At 50.3% G+C, this 26,103-nt stretch overlaps 9 protein-coding genes across 9 annotated transcripts; 3 read left to right on the top strand and 6 right to left on the bottom strand.

Moving 5' to 3' along the window:
• Nucleotides 1-924: 924 nt before the first annotated feature.
• Nucleotides 925-1,952, bottom strand: N7462_004773 (NAD(P)-binding protein; the record flags this gene model as incomplete). Its single annotated transcript, XM_057076499.1, has 3 exons — nt 925-1,244; nt 1,305-1,790; nt 1,841-1,952. 3 exons carry the CDS (start codon nt 1,950-1,952, stop codon nt 925-927), a joined length of 918 nt encoding a protein of 305 aa, XP_056936004.1.
• A 708-nt stretch (nt 1,953-2,660) lies between these two features.
• N7462_004772 (uncharacterized protein) lies at nt 2,661-3,785 on the bottom strand (the record flags this gene model as incomplete). The annotated part of the gene is made up of 1 exon (XM_057076498.1): nt 2,661-3,785. The coding sequence occupies one exon, from the start codon at nt 3,783-3,785 to the stop codon at nt 2,661-2,663; it is 1,125 nt and encodes a 374-aa protein (XP_056936003.1).
• Nucleotides 3,786-5,077: 1,292 nt separating this feature from the next.
• N7462_004771 (SDR family oxidoreductase) lies at nt 5,078-6,293 on the top strand (the record flags this gene model as incomplete). The annotated part of the gene is made up of 5 exons (XM_057076497.1): nt 5,078-5,520; nt 5,598-5,907; nt 5,975-6,030; nt 6,096-6,204; nt 6,261-6,293. The coding sequence occupies 5 exons, from the start codon at nt 5,078-5,080 to the stop codon at nt 6,291-6,293; spliced, it is 951 nt and encodes a 316-aa protein (XP_056936002.1).
• Nucleotides 6,294-6,472: 179 nt separating this feature from the next.
• N7462_004770 (uncharacterized protein) lies at nt 6,473-10,675 on the bottom strand (the record flags this gene model as incomplete). Its single annotated transcript, XM_057076496.1, has 11 exons — nt 6,473-6,751; nt 6,805-7,137; nt 7,210-8,463; nt 8,520-8,885; nt 8,935-9,095; nt 9,156-9,555; nt 9,616-9,655; nt 9,719-10,027; nt 10,111-10,122; nt 10,309-10,418; nt 10,472-10,675. 11 exons carry the CDS (start codon nt 10,673-10,675, stop codon nt 6,473-6,475), a joined length of 3,468 nt encoding a protein of 1,155 aa, XP_056936001.1.
• Nucleotides 10,676-11,026: 351 nt separating this feature from the next.
• Nucleotides 11,027-11,521, bottom strand: N7462_004769 (uncharacterized protein; the record flags this gene model as incomplete). Its single annotated transcript, XM_057076495.1, has 1 exon — nt 11,027-11,521. The coding sequence occupies one exon, from the start codon at nt 11,519-11,521 to the stop codon at nt 11,027-11,029; it is 495 nt and encodes a 164-aa protein (XP_056936000.1).
• Nucleotides 11,522-15,083: 3,562 nt separating this feature from the next.
• Nucleotides 15,084-16,206, top strand: N7462_004768 (Ras family protein; the record flags this gene model as incomplete). The annotated part of the gene is made up of 4 exons (XM_057076494.1): nt 15,084-15,095; nt 15,274-15,388; nt 15,515-15,790; nt 15,968-16,206. The coding sequence occupies 4 exons, from the start codon at nt 15,084-15,086 to the stop codon at nt 16,204-16,206; spliced, it is 642 nt and encodes a 213-aa protein (XP_056935999.1).
• A 1,050-nt stretch (nt 16,207-17,256) lies between these two features.
• Nucleotides 17,257-18,465, bottom strand: N7462_004767 (flavin adenine dinucleotide pyrophosphatase; the record flags this gene model as incomplete). Its single annotated transcript, XM_057076493.1, has 3 exons — nt 17,257-17,890; nt 18,030-18,196; nt 18,271-18,465. 3 exons carry the CDS (start codon nt 18,463-18,465, stop codon nt 17,257-17,259), a joined length of 996 nt encoding a protein of 331 aa, XP_056935998.1.
• Nucleotides 18,466-19,135: 670 nt separating this feature from the next.
• N7462_004766 (GMF family protein) lies at nt 19,136-19,469 on the top strand (the record flags this gene model as incomplete). The annotated part of the gene is made up of 2 exons (XM_057076492.1): nt 19,136-19,207; nt 19,278-19,469. The coding sequence occupies 2 exons, from the start codon at nt 19,136-19,138 to the stop codon at nt 19,467-19,469; spliced, it is 264 nt and encodes an 87-aa protein (XP_056935997.1).
• Nucleotides 19,470-22,847: 3,378 nt separating this feature from the next.
• Nucleotides 22,848-23,333, bottom strand: N7462_004765 (uncharacterized protein; the record flags this gene model as incomplete). The annotated part of the gene is made up of 1 exon (XM_057076491.1): nt 22,848-23,333. One exon carries the CDS (start codon nt 23,331-23,333, stop codon nt 22,848-22,850), a length of 486 nt encoding a protein of 161 aa, XP_056935996.1.
• Between the last annotated feature and the right edge of the window lie 2,770 nt (nt 23,334-26,103).

The raw sequence follows: 26,103 nt of genomic DNA, 5'->3' as shown, positions 1-26,103 counted from the left end.
AAATGGATGATCATCGTCGATGCTTTTCTTCTTCATATTCCGACGACCGTGGTAACCTTCGGCTCATTTGGAGACATCGATACCGCCAATTTTGTTAAGGCTTACGATGTTGTGGAGAAATTCCAGATGACGGGCTTTTTGTACGCGACAAGTCAATGCTCCTCCCTTTAGGATGACAGAAGGTGCTAATTATACATGCGTAGTATCCAAGAAACAATTCTTTCACTCATATATATCATTGCGACAATCAGACTCCTCCGAGAATCATTTCGAAAGAAGAGCCGCCAACACATGTACTTGTTACTTGTTGTCAATGTCGCTATTATAGCCATGGATGTGGCTCTCCTCTCAATAGAATACGCCTCTCTTCTGATAATCGAAACGGTACTCAAAGGTGTTTTCTATTCGATTAAACTTAAACTTGAATTCGCCATTCTCGGTCGTCTTATCAAGTTCGTGCGCAGTGATCCAAGAGAAGACCTTGATGGTGCGAGTTCAGCCACTGGGGGCTCTTTTCCTCATCGACAGAATGAAGGATCTCAGTTCACTTCTCCTGTATCAAACACAGATACAGGCCTTTCTCGAAATTTGGAAAGCTTGGACTCATATTCGGATATGGAACCATATCAATGTCATTTTCGATCACAAAAGCTGATAAAAACCAACGGCCTTCCTCTAAAAGATCTAAATACTCTTCAATAGGATGTTTTGCTGTCGATAACCCCATATTACAATGGTTCGTTATTATTATTTTTGAAGTGTGTGCTTTCGATTTGCGCAGTCAGTTGTAAATAAGCGCTCCTGCTGATCTGAAAAGCATGACATCTAAATGTGCATTAAATCCAATAACACTGACACTCTCATCATTGATATGTATGAACCATAGTCACCACAGAATGCTTTCCTTTAGACTTACACCTCCAGCTAAGCAGATTTCGATACATCCCAGCTAGTTTCTTCGGATGCAAGATATTCCTGTCCCTTATCAAGAATTTTGCTATTGTCCTCTCCCAGCCACGCAGGTTCCAAGTTCTTTATTTTGTCCTCAATCTCATAACCCTCCCCGCCAGCCACGTAAACTATTTTGCCTGCAAAGGGAAGAGAAACGCCAGTATGTGTTTTCCCGTTGGACCCTCGATTTGCAGTTGCACAGATCAGAATGGATCTAGACACATCTTCAGGCTCATTCACTGGCAGACCTCGCTCATACCACCCCTTCTCAATCCCGAGAACCAGACGCGTTCCTATTTTCATTGGATCACTTGTTAGCTGGGTTGGGAGTAATAAAAAGCTCAAGAACATACTGGTCATCCAAGGGCAAATTACGTTAACCCTGATATTTTCCAGCGTGGCAGTCAAATGGAGGCCCCGCATAATACCCACAACTCCGTGTTTGCTCGCCGTGTAGGTGACCAAGCCCCCACATTCCTTGAACCCAGCAATGCTGCTCACAAGCACCAAGTCCCCACCCCCACTTTTTCGCAAGTAGTGCATGCCGATGCGTGTGCTGAATATTGACCCCACAAGGTTGATGTCTACTTCTTTCATCGAAGGTTCTTGGTTAATATCGGCATTTGGGTCGAAGATATCCTTATGGATAGAAATCCCGGCATTGGCAATAACAATGTCGATCCTGCCATATTTCTCAAAGGCGACTTTAAACAGCTTCAGCTGGTCGGAATAGCTTGAGGAGTCGCACTTCACAAATTGCACACTTGGGCCGAGGTCAGCTTCCAGGGTTTTTGAGAGGTCTTCCACCACGTCGCCAAAAACAATCCTTGAATTATTCACTATGGATATCAGCAAGTAAAGCCGCTGCCTATGAAAGTTTTTTCCATACCGCATAATTGCTGGATTGTAGCACGCCCAATGCCAGTCGCTCCTCCGGTCAGGACCACAACTTTACCTTCCAAAGTTGACAATAATGAAGTATCAAGACGAAGGTGAGTCATGTTGGGATATTCTGCTGCTAGAAAATTATGACAAAGATTTCTGGTGCACACTATGTATGGCAGGATCACTGGATTTAAGAATATTGTCCTCCCCGGGGCCGTTGGACTTGACCCCACATAACCCACAATCCGGCTGACTTGGTTCATGGCCTAGCGGATCTATTCCGCCTTTGATTGCTCTTTGAAAGATGCCCGGAGCCCGGAGTTGATTTGATCAATGAGTGAAATAATATATTAGTGTTAGATATGAGAAATCTCGAGTCGGTGCCAATTCCGGGGATCGATATTTCCGATATAATGGGGCATGATCGATGATATAATTCGAGCATAAGTCCCGAAATTAGACATGGACTAGTACCCTCAACCATTTTTCGAACTTGGTGAGAGGGATCTATCTATAGTCTGAAGGATATGACGTTTTTCCCCTTAAGAGGATGATGGTGTGACTTCGGGTTGAGCTGTCGGAAAGAGTGTTCATAAAGACTAGATAGAGGGGGACCGATAATGGCCAGCATCCGAATCTATTTTAAGTACAAGATAATTGTTCTATTGGTAGTATTGAAGAAAGAAGTACGTAACGGAAAAAAATCCCAATTTATACACAGCGCCTTCTCAATAGCCAAAGCAAGTAGTAATACCCTTCCAAGCCCAGTCAAAGATTCCTTGGCGCTTCCAATCTCTGAAACTGAGGCATTGAAGATTATCGGTTCACGATAACGAACCGAAAGCCGGAAATGAGTAGTAGGTATCAGGGTCCATGCTTGTGTCCATGAGAAATGTTTCTGTCACAGGGACCACTTCAGCGTTCTTACCGGACTGAGTCCAGGATACTTGTTTGTAACTCATTCCCTCGGTAATAAACTCATTCATTGTCATTAAACGTCTCAATGGAGATGGTTCAGGCTGCCACTTGGGCCTTTTAGGAGGAGTAATAGCCGGTCCAGGAGCTCCCTGCCAGGTTGTATGGGTGGGTATCAAGCTAGATTTGATAAAGCCATTCCCAATAGCCAAGTGGGGTGAAGTATAGGTTTCGATTTTACCATCATCCAAGGCAATTTTGTCGATCGCGTGTGTCGTTTCATACATCCATTTTCCATGGGGTGTATAGAATTTGAAGGTACAACTTTTTGCCGCATGTTGAAGTTTTGAGCCACGCTCATTCAGCAGACCTTCTTGCATCTCTTTAAGATCAACCACCACTGGGTCAATGAGTTGATTGGCCCGGTTCATTATTGATTGGATTCGCATGTTTCCCTTGGGATAAGGAGGTTTGGCCCCAGCAAAGATGACCGCAAGTGACTCGGAGGCCGTGGTGGCATTTTCATAGTAGACAGGTCTACATTGCCAGTTGAAATGGTGGAAATTGAGGTCTTCGTTGGTAATGCCTTGTCGGTAGGCAAATTCATGGTGGGCTGTCCAGAACATCGACAGGGTGCTATCCTGTGTGCCTCTATTGGTGACAGTCTCATTATCCAGGAATTTAGTTTTCTGGGATGATGAATCGATGTTTGGAGAAGGGATTGTAGAGAAAGTTGAATTTTCAATCTCAGATTCGCGGGAGTTTGGGATGTTGTGGAGGCTCTCTGGATTTCCATCCCAGCAGATATACTGCTGATGTTGGTGGTCACCTCGTCGCGTGGAAGGTCCTGCGTAGCTAGATGCAGGTTCTGGATGGGTTCTCGAACCTCTGTCCCACTGAGAGATCTCTTTGTCCCCAATGAAATCGGCATGAGGAAATAGATTCTTCTGTTCTCGCCCTTGCGCGCTGTTCTCAACATCTTCAGCCCAGTCAAATGACTCTTTTGGTGATAAAAGGTTGCTTTGCAACGCCATGTTCTTGATTAAAGACTTCTATGTTGACAAATACTTGTGTCGTCGTGATCGAGTTTGTTGTGGTATATGGCTTGGTAGAAGCAATGGCAGGCTGAGAAAGAGATACAGATGGGTTACTGTTGTTGTTCAGATGAGGAGGCTATGTTGATCACAGAGGATACAAGGCACATATCATGAAGAGTCTGTTGCTTGCTCGGGGCTTATTCAAGAATTGATTGCCCCTCTCCGTCAAGGTCATCCGGGGTCAGTCACTCAACAAGTTTGCGCAGACTTTTCTCAGGCTGATAGCATCAATGAAGTGGGAAGGTGACCGCAAAACCTTGCAATACATGGATCACTTATATGCTAGTCTACTGTCATTTCTCGGTAAGCTTTGTTCCCTTTAGGCTTTGTAGACGATTTTGGCTCAAGTGAGAGCTTCTGAACAATGCTCAACGCTGTCGGGTCTGTTGAGTCTAAGGAAACAATTCTTTGTCCAGGTTATCCTTTGTTTGGCCATTTGAATTCTTCATCCAGTGCTGTAAGCTCATGAGCCAACACACTTAATCTACTTGAGAAGGCTATCTGCTGTGTTTCCTTGTATATTGAGTAGGGGGGAATAGTGCTAGCCTCCCACCATGCAGCCTCCCTAATTACATACTGACTTGACACTTGACTATTCCCTCTTGTGAGTGCCCAGGCTGTCGGGCTTTTGTAGTCCTTGGAATTACAAGTTCAGAGACCTTTCATGATACAGTAATTACTTATATACTATACCAGCCATTGCCTACGAGTATTCCATCGGTGATGGAAAGTAATAGAAATAGACCTCTCATTCCGAGGGCTCTCCCATGTGTACTTGTCATAATTGGACCCTACATATAGCATATCTTATCATGATATGGTCAATAAAATCAGTCGAGCTAAGTTGCATTTTTCTATTCGTTAATCCAAAGAAACTCCATTCATTGTTTTGACGAAGTATGTAGCTTGGTAGTCAACTATCGGAGACGTGAACTAGACTATATGGGTCTTATTCACGACTTTGGAATTTAAAATGCAGCATCCGAGGACTGTCAAGTTAGTGCAAAGCTCTACTTTGTACGTGTACAGCGTATTCCCGAAGTCGTACCCATCGTTCTAAGCGGAAATCCACTGAGTTGTTGGCGATCGGAAGGAAGGCCGACAATTGCGCCGCAACAATTAACCGATTACATAATTCGATATGACGCCAGCGCCATCCCCGCACGCTCGAGGCGGGGATTTCCTCTGTTTTCTGTCGAATTTGTCTAAGAGAGACTCTTCGTTCATCCATGAACTGTTTTCGAGCGTGCAATAGATCAATTCGACTTTTGCGACAACTACCACTCCTTGTCTCACCCTCGCCTCTCACCAGAGCTCCCAGCAGTCCAATTACTCTCGCCGTGAAACCCCTCTCAATCCACCGCACGATGGCCTCCGCAATGGCTAAGCGCCTCGAGGGCAAGACAATCCTGGTAACTGGAGCCTCTTCTGGCATCGGAAAGAGCACTGCCAAGGAATTTGCGCGCACCTCGCCCAATGACCTCAAGCTCATTGTCACTGCCCGCCGTCTTGAATCACTGAACCAGTTGGCCGCTGAAATCAAGGAAGAGGTTGGCGCTGGTGTGAAGGTGCTTCCCGTCAAGTTGGATGTCAGCAACCCTGAGGAAATCAAGAACTTCGTTCCCTCTCTACCTGCTGAGTTCAAGGAGATCGATGTGCTGGTCAACAATGCGTGAGTCATCCACAAACTCCACAGGTCATTTGATCACCTCCGTGATATTCAAGACTACTGACGCGTCTTTTTTTCAGTGGACTGGTCAAGGGTGTTGCTCAGGCACCTGATATTGCTCCCGAAGATATCAAGGTTATGTGGGATACGAATGTCACTGGTCTTATCAACATGACCCAAGCCATTTTGCCGATCTTCAAGAAGCGTGATGAGGGTGGCCGTGGCGATATTATCAACATCGGCAGCATTGCTGGTCGCGAGCCTTATGCTGGTGGTGGCATCTACTGTGCCTCCAAGGCGGCTGTTCGCTCCTTCACCGAGTCTCTGCGCAAGGAGCTGATCGCGACCCGAATCCGTGTCATTGAAATTGACCCTGGTCAGGTTGAGACCGTACGGCCGCCTTTTTTTCTTTCTCATTCGTTCTATTATAATGCTTTGATGCTAACAAGTTCCTTAGGAGTTCTCTGTTGTCCGATTCTACGGAGATAAGTCTAAGGCGGATGCCGTCTACAAGTATGTTACAAGGACCCAATCACTTAGATTTCTTTTTGTTCGGAAACCTAACCGAAATTGCGTAGGGGCGTTGAGCCGCTTACCGGTGATGACATCGCTGAGGTTGTTGTTTTTGCTGCCGGGCGACGGGAGAATGTTGTGATTGCAGACACTCTGGTCTTCCCCAGCCACCAGGTATGTATATTGTATCAGCAATCCAGTCTTAAACACCGAAAACTGACTATTTAAAGGCTGGCGCCGGCATCATGCACCGGAAGTCATGATTTTCCTATTTTACAGCGCATGGCTTAGCGCATAGATAGCGTGTGATGTACATGGTCTTATATTATATGATACGAATGCAAAGAATGCGCAATACCAAGTCTAACCAAGAAAATATATTCTTGTACTGCTCTTTTTGCTTTAATCAAATACGGGCAACGACAACGCTTCTAACTTTTTGTTATGAAGATGACCGGACACTACGAAATCCAGGAAAAAGCCCCATAATTCTGTCCGCATTATATACCACGCCTAGCACCACGCAACCCACCACGAAGGTGAACGGAACGGCAACTTCCCAGAAAAGGTTCTGATTCGAACCCATATCCCTGATATCGGCTGTGTTCATACCCAGATAGCTCGTCACGAATGACAGCGGCAGGAAAATTATGGAGACGATCGTAAATACCATAATTGCCTTTCCATGATCTTCCTGGATCATTTCTGTCCATTGCACGACCTAGATTTTAAAAGTTTAGTCTATGGTATAGAGAGGGAGTTTCCAAAAAGTACCTGTTTCTCCATGCGAGCTACCTGACCATGTAGTTCTGTATAGACTTCCTTTTTCTCTTTCAACTCATTTGCCAGGCGATTGATCAGTTTGATGGTAGATTGATTAGGTAGTCCCGGTTGATGCGCTGAGATTCTCGCAAGAAAGACACCCTGAGTCTGGCCACGAACATCGCTGTACACAGTTGCAGCGTCTTCTAGGAGGTCGTCCTCATGAAACGTGCGAAGCACCGAAAGTTGATCCTCGACAGTCGCGATAATGCTATCCAACTCCTCACGAAGTAGATTCAAATCTGATAGATGGCTACGGCTCGGCTTGTTCCGAATGTTCAGACGCTATATCCAAATAGGCAGAATTAACGTCTTTTCTCATAGATTAGAAGTTTCAGTTTTGGTTGAGGAACTTACCAGCCGAGTTGTCCATGTGAGATAAATCTCTTCCAAATTTATTTTCGGCATACTGGGTAGTCCCGAGTGTCCACTCAAAATTGACTCCAGAACTAGGCTGATGAGTGTTCCACGGTCGACCATCCTACTCTGCTCTTGATCTTCCACCCTATCAGGCTGTAGAATGCAGACCATCTCATTTCGAGATTCCTCGATCATATTGATAACTTCGTAAAAGTGCACCCCGCCGATTGATTCTTTGTTGCCTTTGCGCCTACTGCCTCGTCCTCGCCGAAAGTTTGGGGTCGATTCAGTCTCGTCTGAGGGATCGAAGTCTAGGTATGATGAGCATGATGAGCATGATGAGCATGATAATGATTTGCGTGAGTATGAACGTCGCCCATATAATTCAGAATCTTCATCATCACCCCAGTCGGCCCATTCCCCGGACTCCGGCTCATTCTGGTATTCATCTTCATTCATGAGCCTAGATGCATTTGAAGATACCTCAACTAGCGCCAAAACAAAATGTTTAAAGGCCTGCATCAAGGATGTTGGCATGTAATAATTCCGCTGGACACACAAGACCTCTGCGTGAAAAGATCGAACCGTTTGTAGGATTTGGGCCATTGGGATAGCAAGGATATCGCACTGGAGAGCAAAATGGCTGCTGGAGAATCGACTTCGAAATAAGCTGAGGAGCACATCGACTGCAGACCATACTTTGCCTTTCACCACACAGTCATAATTGGCAAGGATGAAGAGATCCAGAATTCCCGAAACTCTTTGGATAAAAGAAGCCAGTAATTTGGTCTGATGTGTTGATAGACCCTCCTCGCGTCCCAATCGCTCAAGGGTATGTTCGACTATGTCTTTGCTGCATAAAGGGAGAGCATTATAGCTACAGGCCTGTTGCTGATCTCTCCAGAAAAGGAGCTCAAAATGAAGATTTGCGAGAAGACACTTCATCTGACGACTAGGTGTCACCTTGGAGATGTCGACTACGTCCTCGGGGGTGAAGACTGGCCACGAGAGGATTGGAGAGAATGAGGATTTCCATTCTTCCGTCTCACCATGTGTGATATCACTGAAAGACTGCAACGCTTCTTGGACTCGAGCAGGAAATGCATAGAGAGGGCTTTCCGTGCTGTTCCTCTGTCGATGGCGCTTTCGTGGACGTTTCTCTCGCGACTTGCACCTCCTAGTGTGATTGAGAAGGATTTTTTGATCAAACTCAGAAAGAGGCTTCTCAACCACCAAGACACTTTTTGGTTGCTATCTTTGACTTAGTTGCTTGAAGGGTCTATCAAATTCGAGGGATATAAACTTACTGGTCCTGTCTGTTCTTCATAGTGCCAGGGCAACCGATAAACATCCAATGTATCGGGACTTAGATCAGCAATATCTGCTTTGAAGATTTGAGGTGATTCCGAAGATGCACTCCCAGGCTGTAGATTTGTTTGTGTGTCCTCTAGGGGAATAGCTACAGGCACGACTGGGGAAACTTCTTTCAAGTTTGAAGGCAGGGACGCGAAGATGTTCAATATTTTATCGTCCGAATGTGCCGTGATTACTTCTGGCCACCGCTTTGCAGTAATATGGCCATTTGGAAGAGGTAATCTGAAAGAAAAATGAGCAGGATCGGTGATGACTCCAGTTCCAATTTCGATAGCTCGGCGAACTTGGCCGAGAAATTCCTAGGATGGTCAATGACAGAACTGTATTGGTGCAGGAGACGAAATTTACCAGCCACACAACGCAAGATGCTCTGTCCAAACAGAAGAAGACGCCAGTACTAGTAGAGACCCGAATGATAGGGGGAAATAGATTCTCTTCCACGCCACACGTAACAATAGCTGAACTTGGATGGTTGAAAACCGGAGTTGGGGAACATGTGGCGAAGAAACCTGTTGTCAAAAATTAGAGTCGGTTGCATGCAAAAGATTAATCGGTAAGATATATCATACTGGAGCCCAAGGTCACCACCCATAACTGTGGAATATGGACAACCGCTTTCTCTGCCTGGGGGTGGACACGTCGAAAGGCTTGTTGATTCTCTCGTGCGGTCGAAGAATCTAGATGATACAGCGACTGAACTAGAGCTCTGACTGAGTGGACCTTGCTATCACCAGTGTTTCTTTTCCGAGGATCAATCAAATCAGCCATGAAAAAGTAGGGAATTGTCATGAACATGACTTCCACGCTGGTTCTATGATGAGGCAAGACCACGTTGCGAGACAAGACCACAGGCAGAAAATAGCGGCCAAATACAAAAGATTTCTCAATCCGAGGTAGTACGGATTGGAAGGTATGATTTACAGCTGAGTGAATGTGCCTCCCCAGGCCCGATGCATCGAGAGCAGCTTTCTATTGTCGACTTAACATTGTGGCGGAGTGCGCAAGAGTTCTCCGCTAGTAGTCACTCACCAGGAATGTTCCGAAGGAGATACCTTGATGCTGGACATGTCTAAGCAATGCAAGTCAATCCACCAAGACACTTAAAGTTTTGTGAATCTACCTCTTGACATACAGCCACTTTGTATCCGCATCGCCTGCTTGTTTGGGGTGATGGTCGGCAGCCACGAGAATTATATTCTCGCCGGAGATAGGAGATATCTCATGTGATAGTGCGCGTACAGAGAAGAGAGATGTCTTTATGCCAGCAGTTGTACCTTCCCCATTGCTTTGCCGCGGATGCTTCTCAACGTCATCATCCGACGGGGCAATGTGAGTTTTGAACCAGCGCTGAGGCCCCTGTATCGCCGGTGCATCTGTTTTGGTCATGATGCGGTATTTCATATTGGATAGTCGTCTTTCTTCTCCATCTTGAGCTGTGTCTCTTGCAGACAGGTCACTCGCAGTCAATTGCGACACCATAGTGCTCGCTGGTGATTATCTACTCCTGATTATACGAGAACTTACAGTGAGGGGTCCCTAGCTCGATTATGTCATGTGATAGTTAAGGGTCCACCGCCGGATGGACCCTTAAACGAAATGAAGAGAACAAAAGTTGATTTAACTATTTACTTGGCCCTGGGGACCATCTGCCACATCAACTATCTTCCAATCCGTAAGAAGCCATCCTGTTCTTCTTTTTGGCGAGTGGTGACCCGTGTGTACCGGGTGAACCATTGTGGGGGCTGTTGTTCAAAGCGCTGCTGAGCTTCTTCCACTAGGAGATCGATAAATCCAGCCGACATCCATTTTTCAACCACGTAATATTTACGATCCTGGTGGCTCTTAGCATGACAGTACAGCAATATAAGCAAGACTTTAAACATACACGCGATATAGTGGAAGGAATTGAGTATGAGCGCAGTACCTCGTCCATCATAGGCAAACGGGGAATCTTGATTTGTTTCGCCCCGGGCGGCCTCTCTTCCAGCTGCTGCTGCTGGCGAAGAACCTTTTGGATCTGCTCAGGAGAAAATCCAGCAGCCGTGAACTCAGCTTGGACAGTTGCCGTTAGAGAATGCTCCTTGTCCATGATTTTTGATTGACCGAATAAGCCGTCGGTTGGTCAAGCGGGAAACCTATCGTTGACTGGCTGCGTCCCTCATATATATATCCCATCATGTGATCTCTATGAGAACCACTCCACAATCAAAATATGTATGTTAGCTACATAGAAGGATGAAAGGCAAATATCTCATTATTGATGTCTAGGTATGCTAAATTATAAATATATCACACGCTACATAGAATTATGACCTTGCCCAGGTATGGATGGGTGTGTCTTGCTCTCAGTCTGTATAGCTGGGATCGAAATCGAACACAGCGATAATGCGGTAGATGCAAGTACTTGCACAGCCAGCCTCTACCACAATTAATGCCAATATCATAATCCGCATAGTGCCGAAGATCCGGTGGGTCGAGGCTGCTTGTTGGCTGCTGCACTTTGAGCATGTGCATTCCCCCAATGGAAGATCTCCTCTTGCAAAGCTGGAAGATCCTGGCAGTCAAAAATTGTGGCACCATTCGCTGGCTGCTGAAGAAGAGCCAGGACAGATAACACCCAAATGCGACACGTATTTCCTGGTGTGTTCAAATTGTCATCATATGACCTGAGGGTTTCATCAAGATAGGTGTGGTAGCTGGGAGGCACGTCCGCAATACGAAAAAGGCCCACGAGAAGGAACTCTTTCGATATTTTTGAGCAGGGCCCATGGTCGGGAATCCAACCAGGGCCAACTGTTTTGATGTGGTACTTCTTGCCGCCCATTGTAGCATCTTGGTGGAGGTAAAGCGCCCAGTGGAAATCATTCGGTTGGGGTGGCTCGTTGCGGATGAATAATACCACGTAGAGACTATTTGTTTGTAATTCTGATGACATATTTTGAGATTGAGGGAACAGTTCAGACTGCCGGAGAAGTCGGTCGAAAAACAGAATGAAAGATGTAGGATCTAGAGTGCATGGAAGGTGATTGGGGGTGAGTCTGGCGCCGACCACCTGTCAAGACTGTTTCCCTGGAACATTGCGGCTCTTTGCATGGCCCCTCTTCATTCCATTGGGCACAGTGGACTCTGGTCGTTCAAGTGCTTTCTCTAACTGTCAACTTATATTCCTTCTCTCCAAAAGTTCATCAGATATTCTTTGATGGTGTTGATTCTCTGATATTTCTTCTGTCGAAATCGCTGGAGCTGCCAGACTTACTATCGGGCACTATGGCCATACACCGAATCAACGCTTGATACCAGCTTCTAACTTACCCAAGCGCCCAGGCCGGGTATGAGAAGGAACTGGACGGCAGTTGATTTCAGAATAAACCTTCACCAGTCCTGTGTCTTCGGATCTCGGTAGCCGTGACGCTGAGCCAGTTACCGCAACCCGACACCTGCAGAAACATGCCCGTGAGCTGTCACCGACCGTGCGTATCAGAGAGTACTTCCAAGTGTTTGATCAATCAATCAAAAGAAAAGCATCTCCTGAGGCGCTAATCTGCAAGGAAGCAGAGAGATGCAAGGATCCATACAGGCTGCTGACTGTCGGGCATTTCTGGTTGTCGCAAGCTTCCTTCAGGAGGCTAATAGTTAGGTCTCCCCATACTGTGAAGGCAACTTCCAGCATTCAACCTAGAAGTCTTTGTAGGACTAGCTTTCCTCTCTCACCATCGGTCATTTCCCAGAAGAACAAGACAGGAAGCGCAAGTAATTAACTTTGTGATTTCCGTGGAAAGACCTTCGCACTGTCCCCTCGTCTAGGATGAGAGGGGCATCGCGCCCGGCGAGGAACCCTGGATATCCAACGGCCGCGCTGGAGCAACGACGAAGTAGATCCCGCGCGCAATCTTACGATGATCCCACCAAAATCTCTCTTGGTGGAAAGTGGAAACGAGAACCTTTGCGGCAGACCGGGTTAATAGTCTTGTTGTAGATGATCGTTACCCTTAATCCCAACAGTGGTCCATGCTATCCACTAATTTTAGTTCTTCACACGTCGACAATCCCGATCAGCAGCGCGATGGGGAGCACGATAACTCGATGGTACTTCTACATATTAACTCGTATACACTCCGTCCGAATTGTGATATTCTGTAGATCGAATTTCACTGTTTGTAATTGCATAGCCCTTTTCGTCAGGTTTCCGGTGCCAAGCCGAAAATGCGGAGAATGGAGTTTGGGATGGATCACCTTTCTCTGATCTGCAGATTTCGCAGATGCCAACGACGGCGTGATGCGTGTCTCAGTTTACAGGATCGGGACGATCATCGGGCAAAAGTGTCAGGGATAGGAGCGGGACTCTCCGTTCTCCAAAGAAGCAAAGTCGATGTCGGCAAAAGGAAGAAGGGAAAGAAGGCAAAAGAGGCATCTCTCTGATGTGAGAGGTGTCTCGAGGCAATTGAAAACGAGGTTCTCGAGGGAGACAGTTTCACAGCCAAGCACGAAGGAACATCCGTCGTATCCACAGCTACCCACAGCTATGTACTCTGTCCCTCTATATCCTCTAATACAGTCCTACTCTAGGGAGCCTATGCTCTGTCCTGCGTACCTCGTATCTGCTCTGTACATCATCGTCGACACAGGATCGAACGGAGCGCCGGGATGATGCAATCGGGCTGCAAGGTGGGCTTGTCCTGCAAGCCATCCAGGTGCAACGGAAAGCCAAGATTGATAGAGCCGACTGACCAAGATGCGGTGTCGTTCTGCGGTGCCCAACCAGACCATCCCTGAGTGTGTCTGGCCGAAGTGATAGGTCGTCGTGCAGGTTATCTCCGGACGTCAGATCCAGCGAGCTCCCGAGGATCCCTTTGTGTGTGCCCCGTCACAGGCATCACAGCGCTAGGCGTGCGGACTAAACCCGATTCCCTTCAGCGCCCAGAGCAGAGAGGGGCCCATCCCCCACCAGCCCGATCCACTTGAGTCTGGAGGAGACTGGATTCCAGGCGCGATGGAGTCTGCAGTACTCAGTGGATGCGAGGCCAGTAAGGCCGGCAAGGCCAACGAGGGTATCACGTTGGGTGCAGGTGATTGCGAGTTGCTTGTCGATTGTTTCCTGATCTTTGCTCTGCTTCCCATGTTCGGGCCCCAATGGCGCCAGGCCTAGCGGGCATACTGTTGGTTCTCTCTCGCGATGTTGGGTCCGTTCACGAGGAAAAATCCGGACTGGGGCCACTCCGCCGGGAGACCAGTGAGTAGCGTACCAGAGGCTGTAATATTTAGTCGCGCCGAGCGGCAGAGCCTGACCCTTTCCCACGCAAACTGAAGTCCCGAGGACGCCACAGAGGGGACAGGGGGAGGATGAGAGGAGGACAAAGAGAAACCATATTTAAGAGAAAGCAATTGAATTGTCGCTCCCGATAATCCCATAGTACCGGAGTAGAACAGCCGCAGCAACAGCATCGCCAGCCCCGCTAGCACATTCTGCATGACTATGCTGATTGAATGATTGCACGATTGACGGGCACAGTCAATTGTTTCATGCCGAATGAGCACAGCCTAAACAGCTCCGAGACCAGCGCAATCACCCATGCAGTGATGCATAGGAGAAAGCACTCGCGAGCCTAACTATCCAAGCCCCCCGTTAAACCCCCCCGCCCCTATGAAGCCCAGGGCGCCGGTGTTCCTCCCCGGGAACAGCCCGCCTCTTTCTCCCCCCGGCAGCCTAAGGAACTCAAGCACGCCCAAACCCACTGGCCCAATCAGACTGTCGCCCGATCTCCTGAATTTCACTTTCGCCCTCGTTTGGGCATGGCCCTTTTCGGTCCTCTTCGGTTGCGATCTATGAATTGATTCGGATCTGCCTTGCTCTGGAACTCTCTCTGGCCAGTCTGCCGCAATATCTCATGTCTATTCGTCCGTTTGTAGAAGCTAGTATATAGGAGGCGATTCTCATATCATCGGGTTCTCCTTGCCCCTGTGCCCGTTGCTCTCCTCCACTCTAATTTATTCCTTGATTGGTGATTTGCTCGAGCATCCAATTTGTGCTGTGATTACTGAAGTCGACTCTGCTTGTTCCCTCTGTCATTGGACCACTGGTTTTTTTAATATATCCCGGGTTCTTTGCGGGCTCCACCGAGACGAACAAAAAGAAGCTCAGCCAGTTCTCCATTATTTTCCCGCTCGACGGCTCCGAACCTCTCCCTATTCTTCCCCCCCCCCGTTGGCCTTCCCACCCCCCTACGCTCCTCCTCCACTCACTTACCTGACACCAGCCCGACAAACCCCCTTCAGTCCCGGGCTCGCTTTTGATCTCCTCGCGTTCCTGCTGATCTGCTTGGTGAACTCGTCTCCCTCGGCACAAGTCTCAGGTGCTCCTGAATTCCTGCGATCGCGGATAATTTGATCGCCCTCCCGATTCTTCGATCCTCATCTCCCACACTTTCCCCTCACCCCTTTTTACACGGCCGGGAGAAAGTTCCGCCTCGTTTGCTCCCTTTTATAGATTCTCCTTCAGAATGGCTTCCAAGGTGAGCCCCGATCGACCCTGTGCCTGACCGCCAGGCCCCCTTCCAACCCTGCTTTCCCCCGCCGACGTTCTGGTCCACGCCTCTCCCTTTCGACCTTGATCTCTACGCGCCTCCGCGCCTCCGCAATTGCGAGAACTTCCATCATGGCTGACCATGTCATCTTCGCCCGTGTTCCTAGTTCCTACGAGAGTACAAGTTGGTGGTTGTCGGCGGCGGTGGCGTTGGAAAATCATGCTTGACCATCCAGCTGATCCAGAGTCACTTCGTGGACGAGTACGACCCGACAATTGAAGGTGAGCGCACCCGCGAACCAGTCTTGCTCCTTGCTACGTGCGAGCCCCGGACTCTCCCGGAACTCTGCGCCTATGCTCGCCTCGGAATTGCTGGCTAATATCTCGTCCTTTTTTTTTCTCCGCCAGACTCCTACCGCAAGCAGTGCGTAATCGACGATGAGGTCGCCTTATTGGATGTCCTGGACACAGCCGGCCAGGAAGAGTATTCAGCAATGCGGGAACAGTACATGCGGACTGGCGAAGGCTTCCTTCTGATCTACTCCATAACATCGCGCCAATCGTTCGAAGAAATCATGACCTTCCAACAGCAGATTCTGCGCGTCAAGGATAAGGACTATTTCCCCATCATCGTCGTCGGCAACAAGTGTGATTTGGACAAGGAGCGCGTGGTCTCCGAGCAAGGTAAACACCATGTCATTCCTTTTTCCCTTCCCGGGGAGTTCTCTCACAATCTTCACAATCTCAACTCTCAAATCTCAATATCAATTGCCCCCCCAACTGCCCCTTCCTCTCCCCATAAACATGCCCTGCGAGATCCTTGGCAGAACACAAGGCTAATTCAAAGGTTCCGGTGCGCAGAGGGTGAGGCCTTGGCCCGACAGTTCGGCTGCAAGTTCATCGAGACCTCCGCCAAGTCCCGCATCAATGTCGAGAACGCCTTCTACGACCTCGTCCGCGAGATCCGCCGCTATAACAAGGAAATGTCCTCCTACCCCTCCGGCTCCGGCGCCTTCGGTGCTCGTGCCCCCGATAACAAGATGGATGTCAGTGAGCCGGGCGAGAGCGCCGGCTGCTGTTCCAAGTGTGTTATCATGTAAGGTGGCATATCTCCTCCCTGGCTCTCTCACCCAATGCCCCCACAATACGTCCAGCTTTTGAAAAGGAAGAGAAGAAGGAAAAAAAGCAATGAGAGCACGTTAATGAATGGTTCCCCCTCGATCCGATACGCAGTGGGGGCACGAGTCGGGAGCGGCACATACGTCGGAAAACGAGTGCGAACGAACGGATTTGAAGTTAATGGAAGGGGATACGCGAGCGCGAAACAAGGGCAGGGGGGATTTCATCGCTCCCGCCATATTTGGGAGAAGGAAAGAAGCCGGAATTTGGGAAGACTACACTGGAAACCAAAAAGAAGAAAAAGAAAGTGGTTTGTTTGATTTGTGCTGCAGGACGCCGGGGGTGATTCTTTTATACCGCTCTTCCCTGTCCACTGGACGAGGCTCGCAAGCTTCAGCTCGTTGCACGATGACTGCCGATCCCCTTGACGCCAACACCCTCGTCTCATGAAACATATTGATTCCCCTTTTGTTTTCCCTCCTGCGTCTTTTATTATTGTTGCGCCATCTTTCATTTTTATTATCACTTTATTTGGTCCGCGAAAGAATTGTTTCTGGTCATCTACGTTGTTTTTTTCTCCACCCGCCTATTTTATTTTATTTTATTGTATCCACGATCTTGTCGATCTCAGGAACCCGAGACGACATGGCTGTCAATATATGTTCCTCAAAGAAGGGAGTTCTTCCTATTCTGGTGGTGTACATGATGCTCTTGGATTCAATGTGGAGGAGATCGAAATGAATATGTAGAGCATTTGACATCTATATAAATCTATGGAGTAGAGAACCTTGGTGAACTCAAGGCACTTCTATACTTCAATCGAGTTATGCTTTAGCATCGTTTAGCGCGGTGCGGTGCCCCAATTGCAAGATACAACAAACACTGAATGTATCAATATTCAATCATATTGAATATTTGAGGGTGCTCTATACATGTCGTAGAGTGAAAGGGAAAAAGCGAACTGAAGAAAATGCATGTCCCAAATCAGATGGTATGATACACAGGCCCTCCAACCGGAGACCCGTCCTCCTCTACTGACTATAGATGTGCTCCGAATCCGACGGAGGATCCAGCTCATCCTCCTTCTCAACGTGCTTGCCCTGCACGCCTTCCTCAACCTCCGGCACCAGCGACTCCAAGAACGCTTTATCGGCGCCCACCAACGTCACTGTGTTCCGTTTCTTCCCCCAGCGGGGATAGCTACCGACCTTGACACCGAGCGGCTCGACCTTGGCCGCCAACTCGGTCAAGTACGGCGCAACCGCGCTCTCCGGCAGCGGGGTGCTGAACAGGAAGCGGAACGTACCCTTGCCCTCGGGGTCGGCCAGGCGTGGGACAAGGTGCGGCTTCAAGTTCTGCAGCAGGCGCTCGAACAGGCGGGGCACGCCGGGGAGGATATGCACGTTGCCATTGACCACCGCGATGGGCACCCACATGTCGTCAGCGACGAAGAGAGCCTGGTGCTCGGCTGGGATCGCCGGGTCGAAGGGTAGCTCGACCATGCGCAGTTTTGCAGTCAGGCCAGGGGAGGGAGTCTCCCAGTCAAAGTTGGGCTGCATGGGGTGCGGCCGGGACAGTTTCTTCATACGCTCAAAGGCGGGCTGGTGTAGTTGCAACTTCAAGTTGAAGGCCTTGGCGATGGATTGGTAGGTGATATCATCGTGTCTGTTCGGAATGTGATGCAGCCATTAGCAGGGATGTTTTGGTGCAGCTTTGTGTGGGGAGAGAGAAAAGGAAGGGGGGTGATCCTGGCTAAAGAGGAAGACTTTGTTTTTGAAGGGATGTATTGGAGAGAGGTACGCACGTTGGGCCAATGCCTCCGCTGGTGACGACGAAATCGTAGCGAGCGCTCATGCGACGCACTGCCTCCATAATATCCTCCTCATCGTCTGGAATCACCTCCACGCGCTTCAGCTGGATGCCGAGGCCGAAGCAGAACTTGGCCAGGAACGGAGAATTGGTGTCGATGGTCTGGAGATTGGAAGCCGCAGCATCGTCAGTATATCGGGCTGGTTGACAAGGCAGGGGTTTCCGGAGATTCGAACCTTTCCACCGAGCACTTCATCGCCGATAATCAGGCAAGCAGCCGTGTGGATGGGCTTTGCGTGCGCGGCTGATGTCATCGCGGACGGAGCTGGGCGCGGGACCAAGGACGATGTTGAAAGAGCCGAGGCAACAGGACGGGGCGATCCGAAGGGGCGAGAAACGTGGCGAGCAAGAAGATTGAGTCGGTTGAGCATCAAGGGAATCTGTTCGTGAGGACGTTGGCGGAGAGTCAGTGCTCGTCTGGAGTTGACTGTGATTTAAAGTGGGGGAGGGGAAAGGGGAGACTCCGCCCGCATTTCGAGCACATCACGACCTCCCGCATTCTTTCTTGCGCTCTCCACCGCGTTGATCCACGCGGACCCTAACAGTTCTTTGCCGCAGAAACCTCCAAGGCTACGCGATCTCAACTCAGAGTTCCCTATTTCCTGTTTATCCCGCATCAAAATACGCACTTCCCGCAATCTGCCCAGCATGGTGAGTGCAACCACAAGTCCGGAGACGTTGACGACAACCAGCGCCCTTTCAAACCAATACTCCTGCCAGCTCAGACAAACAGCTAATGATATCCCTAGTCGGAATCCCGATTGTATTCATTCTCCCCGGAGACAAAGGAAGCGCTGCGCAAGTTTCGCCTGGGCACATCGCGAGCCAAAGACCCGCAGGCTGTTATTTGTATGAACCTCGAACCCACCTCAAACCGGCGCTCTTCCATCCTTACAAGATCGACATCGGCCCCTTTTGAAGATGAAAAACATGGCTACACCAGATTTTGGACAAGAGATGGGCTGACGTCTGCCATCCACAGATATCATCGATGCAAAGAGCCAGGAGATCCGGCCCCAGGACGGCGAGGTCTATTCTAAGATGGAGGACCTGGCTGACGACTTGCCTGAATCCTCACCCCGCTTCATTTTACTCAGCCATCCACTGACGCTAGTGAGTGAAGTCCATGACCGTGAACCGGCGTTTATGAGAATGGAGCTAATGTAGCGAGCTTGCTTCCTAGAGTTCTGGCCGCCTCTCTGTCCCTTATGTCCTCCTCTACTTCCTCCCCGAGAACTGCAATCCATCGCAGCGGATGATGTATGCTGGCGCCGTGGAGCTTATGCGTAACACTGCGCAGGTAAACCGGGTGGTTGAAGCGCAGAGTGAGGACGATATCATCGACATCGCATCTCGGCTAGCCAGCTCTGAGTAAGATATTTATATGACTCCATCAGGACCAAGTGCTTCCAACCCTCTTTCTTTAGCGCAATGGACTATGCCTCTCAGGAAAACATACTCAGGAGATGGATGGAGTCTTGTATACGAGAGGCGCCTCGACGGAGATAGCAATCTTCGTGCGCAAGTGAAAAGACCACAATAGCAAAGTGGACGTGTGCACGATGACAGCATCAATATCTACTGGGAGGCTGACTCTGGCAACGCAATATCATAAAGGGCTGGAGAAGATAGATCTGGCACTGGACATCCAGCTGGGCGTCCAGCTGCACGATCCATCACAATGATTTACAACGGGCCGCCTGCATCTCCAAGCTAATCAATTTCGCAAGGGATTTGACAGCCCGAATTTTGAGTCTATTGCTTTGTCTGAGCGGTGTCTGCTCGGGTTCGCCGCGCAGCATCACCTCTAATACGCTAGAATGATCGACGCAAATGCCGTGACAGAACCCCCTTCTCTTGCCCTTTCGGGATATTCGAAAGTATCGATCTCGTAGAGGCTCCTGACCTCCCAATCCTCCGGTACCATCCCAGGATGTGTTCGCTCTCCAGGGGCCGCATTCAGCTAAGCCTGGCGTTCTTCACGACGCTAAATCCCGTATCCCCAACGAATCGCAAGCCCCCTTCCCAGTTCACACGCTGTCCGGCCAGGCACAGATGTCCTCCGGGAATCGTGATGATCTACGAATAGTCCCTACATTCTGCCCAGCTTGAGATCTCGTCCTCATGATGCACTTGTAGATCCATGTAGCGCCCTGGCCCAATTGCCTCGAGACCTGGAAGGCGCCGATGGAGATCACCGCCAGCCATTGGCCATTGTTCAGCTCTGCCCACCCACTTTGCCAGCTTAGCCCCCTCCCCCTTCTCTCTCTCTGGCCCATCCACTAAACACTTCTCCCCATCCCCTCCCGTCAAACCTTCATTCTGTGTAATTTCCTGCTCTTTGGGCTCTTTGGACGCAATATTCAGCCCTCCTTGGTCCTCTTTGCTCCTGTGAATAGTGGAGACGCTGGTCCCAGGATATGCACTCTGTGACACTCGGCGTTCGCCGGTTGGGCATTCGAGCAAGAGATGCTCCTCTTTCTGGCTTGCTTTAGCCGCCCGCGGGCGTCATGGATGACGATCGGATAGGATATCACCGCCCTGATCGTTTCATCTAGGGCTCGACACCCCCATGCCATTGCATACAAGGCATATGTGGCTATGGTTTGCAGTATGCGCCTGGAATGAAGAGGGGTAGTACTCAGCGATGCTGGGTCCCAGAACACGGACACACCATTGAGCCTGGTGGCAAAAATATCCTGGTTTTGGTGGCTTTGATGCGCAGCATAGCAAGGCCTCGTTGGTGGATGGTGTCTCACCTCAATGCCCTTTTAATTAACAATACATAATGATCAAAGGGGAGGGTCGCCGGATTAGAGGAGACAGATGCACAGAAGCGCATGCCAAGAGTAACATAGAAGCAGTGGCCTCCTGGGAAGGAATATTGGAGGGATATTTGCCGGAAGTATTATGACAAATAGAGGGTTACTGTAGCTGGGACTTGCGACGCGAGTTCTCTGTATGTATGTACTGAGTAGTATAGTACGGAGCTCCGATGAGCCGGGCGCATGAGCCCTGGAGTAAATTCAATGTATTCCATGAAATCAACTCGATCTGCGTGAGACTTGGTACTGTGCTCCGGCCTAGCATGTTCTATACCCAGAGGACCATCCCGTGCATGGATATTGACCAGCATCTCGGGTGCTTTTGAGATTCGCTTCATGCGGTGGTTTCTTTCTCTTTGGGTAGGCTTCTCCTAGAGGTGTTGTCTCGTCTTGATCATTTGTCTGTTTGGCTGCAGTCAGCTTGTACTTCGGCCCATCCGATCCGGTTATTCGACGGACTTTTGCCATTATCCTTCTTCCAGGGCTCCCAGTCGACTTTAAAATGGCTCATGGCCTCCCTCCGTTCTTTTCACTTTTTAGCCGTAAACAGTACAGCTGGATGGTTCAAGGGACAGTTTACGTATCGACAGTACCGCTGTCTTGTCATAGTATGTGATCAAGGACGGAGAGGCTCCGAGGTGCTCCGTGTACATAGATACTGCCCCATATCCTCATAGTAAGTCCACGAGCTGAATGTACCGAACATATGGTCAGACACTTTGCAGCTGTAAAGCTGTCGGGTAACCTGCGCTTGTGCGACCACGAAAACATGCCCAAAGAACACCTTCTCCAATGTCCGGGGGGGGAAAACGGAGAGTCTCCACTTGGGCCGCATATCCAGCGCAAACCCCTGCTCCACTCCACTCCACTGGGCAATGAACGGCACGAGGGCCCGCTAAGTGGGGGCATATCTCCAACGGACCCACTGCGACCAACCCGGCGATCGGGTGTCGAGACCAGGAAACCCCGAGCAGTGCAGGGAAGCAGGACCCAGCCCTCAGAGGGGTGGGCATGGGCAAAACAAAACACACATAATCCCCACCAAACTCAAATCAATCGTGCTGATCTGGCACCCGGGGCACTGGTGACAGCACTGACCACCTGCTGGAACGAACCATGCTGCCAGCAAACCAGGAAACCAGGATGAGCGGGCTCCAAGGGGCTGGTTCAGGACTGGGGAGGGGGGGTGAGGGAGGCGGTGAGAACCTCGATCTGGGACAACTCGATTTGGGACAAACATAAGACGATTGGAATCCAAGTAGGCCAGTACGCTGGCCAGCGCCGCTGCAGAGGGATTTGAGGCGACGGGGCGACGAGGGACGCGAAACAGTCTTCGCCTTTCGGTGGTCATCCCGTGGTGCCCATTCCCGATCGGCACCGGTGGTTGGATACCGACACCGTGGGCGACTGAATCTCAAATACTTGACGTTTTAGGTCACTCCTCACCCCCGAACCCTCGCCACCAGGCACTCTGCACAGCCAGATTGGCCGGCAGTCGGGGTATGAAATTGTGGTCAGAAAGGCCAGACAATCTGTAATGGTGAACTGTTACGCTACACGGGCAGTGCCCACTAGTCTCGAGCAACCGGGGTGTTGTTTGGTCGGAGTCATACAGTTCGCCCAGAAATGATCAAGCGACGTTGACCTGAGAGCCCCCAGCGGGGCTAGTGAGCCCGAGAAGAGAGAATCCGGATCCGCCTTGTCTCTGTCCTTACGAGTGTATCCTCTCTGTACTGCTGCGACTGTATGCCCCCGTTAACTACCACTGTGACGCTGGATATAGAAAACCCTATACGCGAAAAGCACCCTGGACGCCGTCGATTCGCTGTCCCCATCCTTTCCCTTGACTTGTCTTCTCACGCCATCAACTGGGCCCATGAGAAGAGTGTCGACTGCACCAACTTGCGAAGCAGGTGATGGCCATGATATTAGGCGCTGGTCCTCGAAAGCGGGAACGAGAGTGAAGAGCGGGGACTGTACGCGGCGCTCTTAGCTCCGCAGTAGTTCGGCGTAGTCAGACAGTCCGGCGCGCTATAGTTCAAAGTCAGATTCGCCAGATCGATATCGCCCATCAAATCGCAAGCCCAGGATCCGAAGGGGGGAGTCTCTACTGGTCCCGTTCCACTCGCCTTAAACCGTGGCCGCTGCATCGCACTTTTGCGTTCACCGCTAGGCCCGGAACTCGCGCCTGGAGATGGCGAGGCGCCCGCATCAGTAGACGACGACTTAGATCGCAGAATCTTCCATGAACGCCTTTCTGCTGGGGGCTGATGCGCGTTCTTTGGTCCTTCTCGCTTCCGTGGGCCGCCTCCGACTGCCCGTGTCATGCATGATGCATGGCCGGTGGATTTAGACTGGGCCGTCCCAGGGCCCGCGATCGAGGAACGGTCGGCGAGGCCACATCGCAACACCATATCTACAGTATCTTTTGTCCTGAAGGGGAGGGCCAGAGTTGCAGGGTGTTTTGTGGGGCAAATGGGTGCATAGCTTGTTGAACCATGCGCTGGCAGCGAGACGAGGAGCCTTTTGTTGTTCGGTACCCCCAAAGACTGCTGGGGGCAATCCCACTGGTGGTTTCCAGACCACTGGGTCGATGATTTCCTTCAGAGGAGGGGGGGGCCGAGTGGCGAGATGGATGATTGTTTCTGGCTGGATATTGATTATTAGATTATTGATCGTCACCGAGAGGTGGGGTGGGGCTGAGAACGGAGGACATACTTCGTTTGTCGCCGTAAAGCCTGGGCGCCAGACGAAACAAAGTATAACCAGGATGTTGCTTTGTGCACTGCCTGACTGGAGCGCCCTCGTGAAGCCATTGACATAATTCAATGATTTGATACAGAGTTGTGCGCCGGAAAGTTAATCCAGCAATACCCTCTCGCAGGCCTCATGCATCTCGAAGCGCCCTGACGTGGTGCATGGCGTGCCTGGACGAGGCTTGTGGCCACGTCGGAGAGGGAGAGGGGGATATTTTTCCTGTCTACACGAGATTCAGCGTAGCGTGCCGTATTCCGTACATGCAGAATTACTTTCTCCGGGGCCATCATTCGAAGAGCTGAGGAGAGTTTTGAGGGGGGATCCAATGCGAGAGACTGCAGCCGAATGGGTGTAGTGGGTGTATACAAGGATACAAGTCGGTAGTATACAGAGTACTCCGTATCAAAGAACAACTCGGTCACTCGCTATCAAAAAGAAGGGAGGAAGAGAAAGAAACTACACAAATCGTAGATGATCTTCGACTTCGACTCCATCTCGGCAGATGGATCTCCACCCGGCAGGTCAACAATCCTCATCCACTTGCCGAGTTAACTGCTGGTTCACTCCTGATCCACGATCGTCATTTCCCATGGGCCCATACACCGGGCCATCCCGCGAGGGGAGTGGGAAAAGGGCAGTTAGCCAGTCCAGAGGACCAAGCGGAAAAGCGAGCGCACAATGGGGATCAAAAAGGGGGGTGGGGAGTTTACTAAACAATGGGGCAGAACTCGGGGCAGCCGGGAGCTCCATCAAGCCCTTTGTGGCCTCGAACCCGCGTGGAAGTGCACTCGTTCTGGAAAGCCACCGAGCAGAACGGGTACTTCCGTTTGGTTCAGACCACTAATGGTTACGACCCACTCTGTCCTCCCTTTCCCGCTGTGCCATCGGACGATCGGGAGTTGGCACCAGATCAACCTACAAGGAGACCACATCGTCCGCGAGGCGCAATCAAATGGGATGGCAAGAGGTACTGAGTACAAGACCTACATGTCACGAAAATATATATCATGCTCTCGGTGCGTCGAGACGCGCAGAGGAATTTTCGGGACCCAATGACGAGGCGGCGGCTGGATGCTGGGTCGTGCCTGAAGGTTGACGCTAGGGCCCTAGCACAATGGATACACGCTGTGCCTGGAGTGTCCGGGGGGAAAGGCTGGGCATCAGAGAACTGAAGTGACTGACGATAGATCAGCATGGACAGGGGGGTTGAAGAAGAAGGAGAGATGTGAAAGTAAGGACACAGTATCAGTATAGAGTACGCGCCGTATTTGGGGGGGGGGGGAAGGCGTTGGTCGGCTCGCTCTGGACTGGCGTCCGATGGTCTGATACTCGGGCTCGTCCATTTGAGGCAGGAGCTTCAAAGGGTTGTCTGGCTCTATTTTGTGGTGTATTCAGCGCGCTGGCCGTGTTTGAAGACGGTCCAAGCCCCGGCTAGGTAGGGTTGGTTCTCCGGGGGCCCGCCCAAGTGGGGGAGAGGGCCAGATGGGTAAAGACTAAAATGCGTCGGATGCTCGTCTCTGGCGATGTTCCCCGCCCCTTCTCCTGGCCTCGGATCGACCTGGACACGCTATACTCCGGACTCCGTACCTCGTAGTCAATCATCCCTTGATCATCTTCGTGGGGAGTCTAGACACCTCAGGAGAAGCGGTGGGTGGAGAGAAAGCTCTAGCCGTGCTGTCTATTGATTTGATGGTTGTCGCACCTGGATCTGGGATAGGACATACGAGGGATAGATCATCGTGCATTCTGTCCAGAGAAGAGGGACTACCGGCCAGGGACTACCGGCCAGGGATAATCGCTGTGGCCGTACTGTGCCAGTACCTGGTGCCCGGTATCATGCTGCGATCACCGCCTGCACCCAAGTACTAGAGGCTGAGGTATCGCGAGGTATCACACCATGACATAATCTGCGGTTCTCGTGAGCCTTGTGAACTCAATCTGTGCGTCAAGGCCTTGGCTCTTCGTGATCTTGGGCTTTCCAAGTTTGCTCTTGTTTTTCATGAAACCATTCCGGGGTTCCGGGGGATATTTTTCGGTCGTGAGCAATTTCATTTGGTATTTTTTTCTCCCTCCACAGCTCGGATCATTCGACGGAGAATTCAGATGATTAGGGGACCTCTCATGATTCCGAGAGATGGCATGGTTGATTCTCGATTATTCAACTCTCAACGGGTGCTGACCCGACTAGGTAGGTGGTTAGGGAGGGATTGGACTCTTGACTCGGTGAAACAACGATACAAGCCTATTATTATGGTCGGTTCCGTGTCATGACACCTTCTGATGCTGGCGTGCTGCATCAGGGGGTCCTGGGCACTGGGTACGGTACGGGAGGGGTATTGGGATTACGGAGATTACGGGGATTACCGAGAGTGGGGGCAGTGAACTTGCATACCACCGAGTCCACCCCGACCCAGAGCCCCGGGACGT

Source organism: Penicillium macrosclerotiorum (assembly GCF_028827735.1).
Source record: "Penicillium macrosclerotiorum strain IBT 26536 chromosome Unknown utg000003l_segment0_segment0, whole genome shotgun sequence".
Taxonomy (NCBI): Eukaryota; Fungi; Ascomycota; class Eurotiomycetes; order Eurotiales; family Aspergillaceae; genus Penicillium; species Penicillium macrosclerotiorum.
The sequence above is the reverse complement of the archived record's forward strand: the minus strand, read 5'-3'. Positions and strand labels throughout refer to the sequence as shown.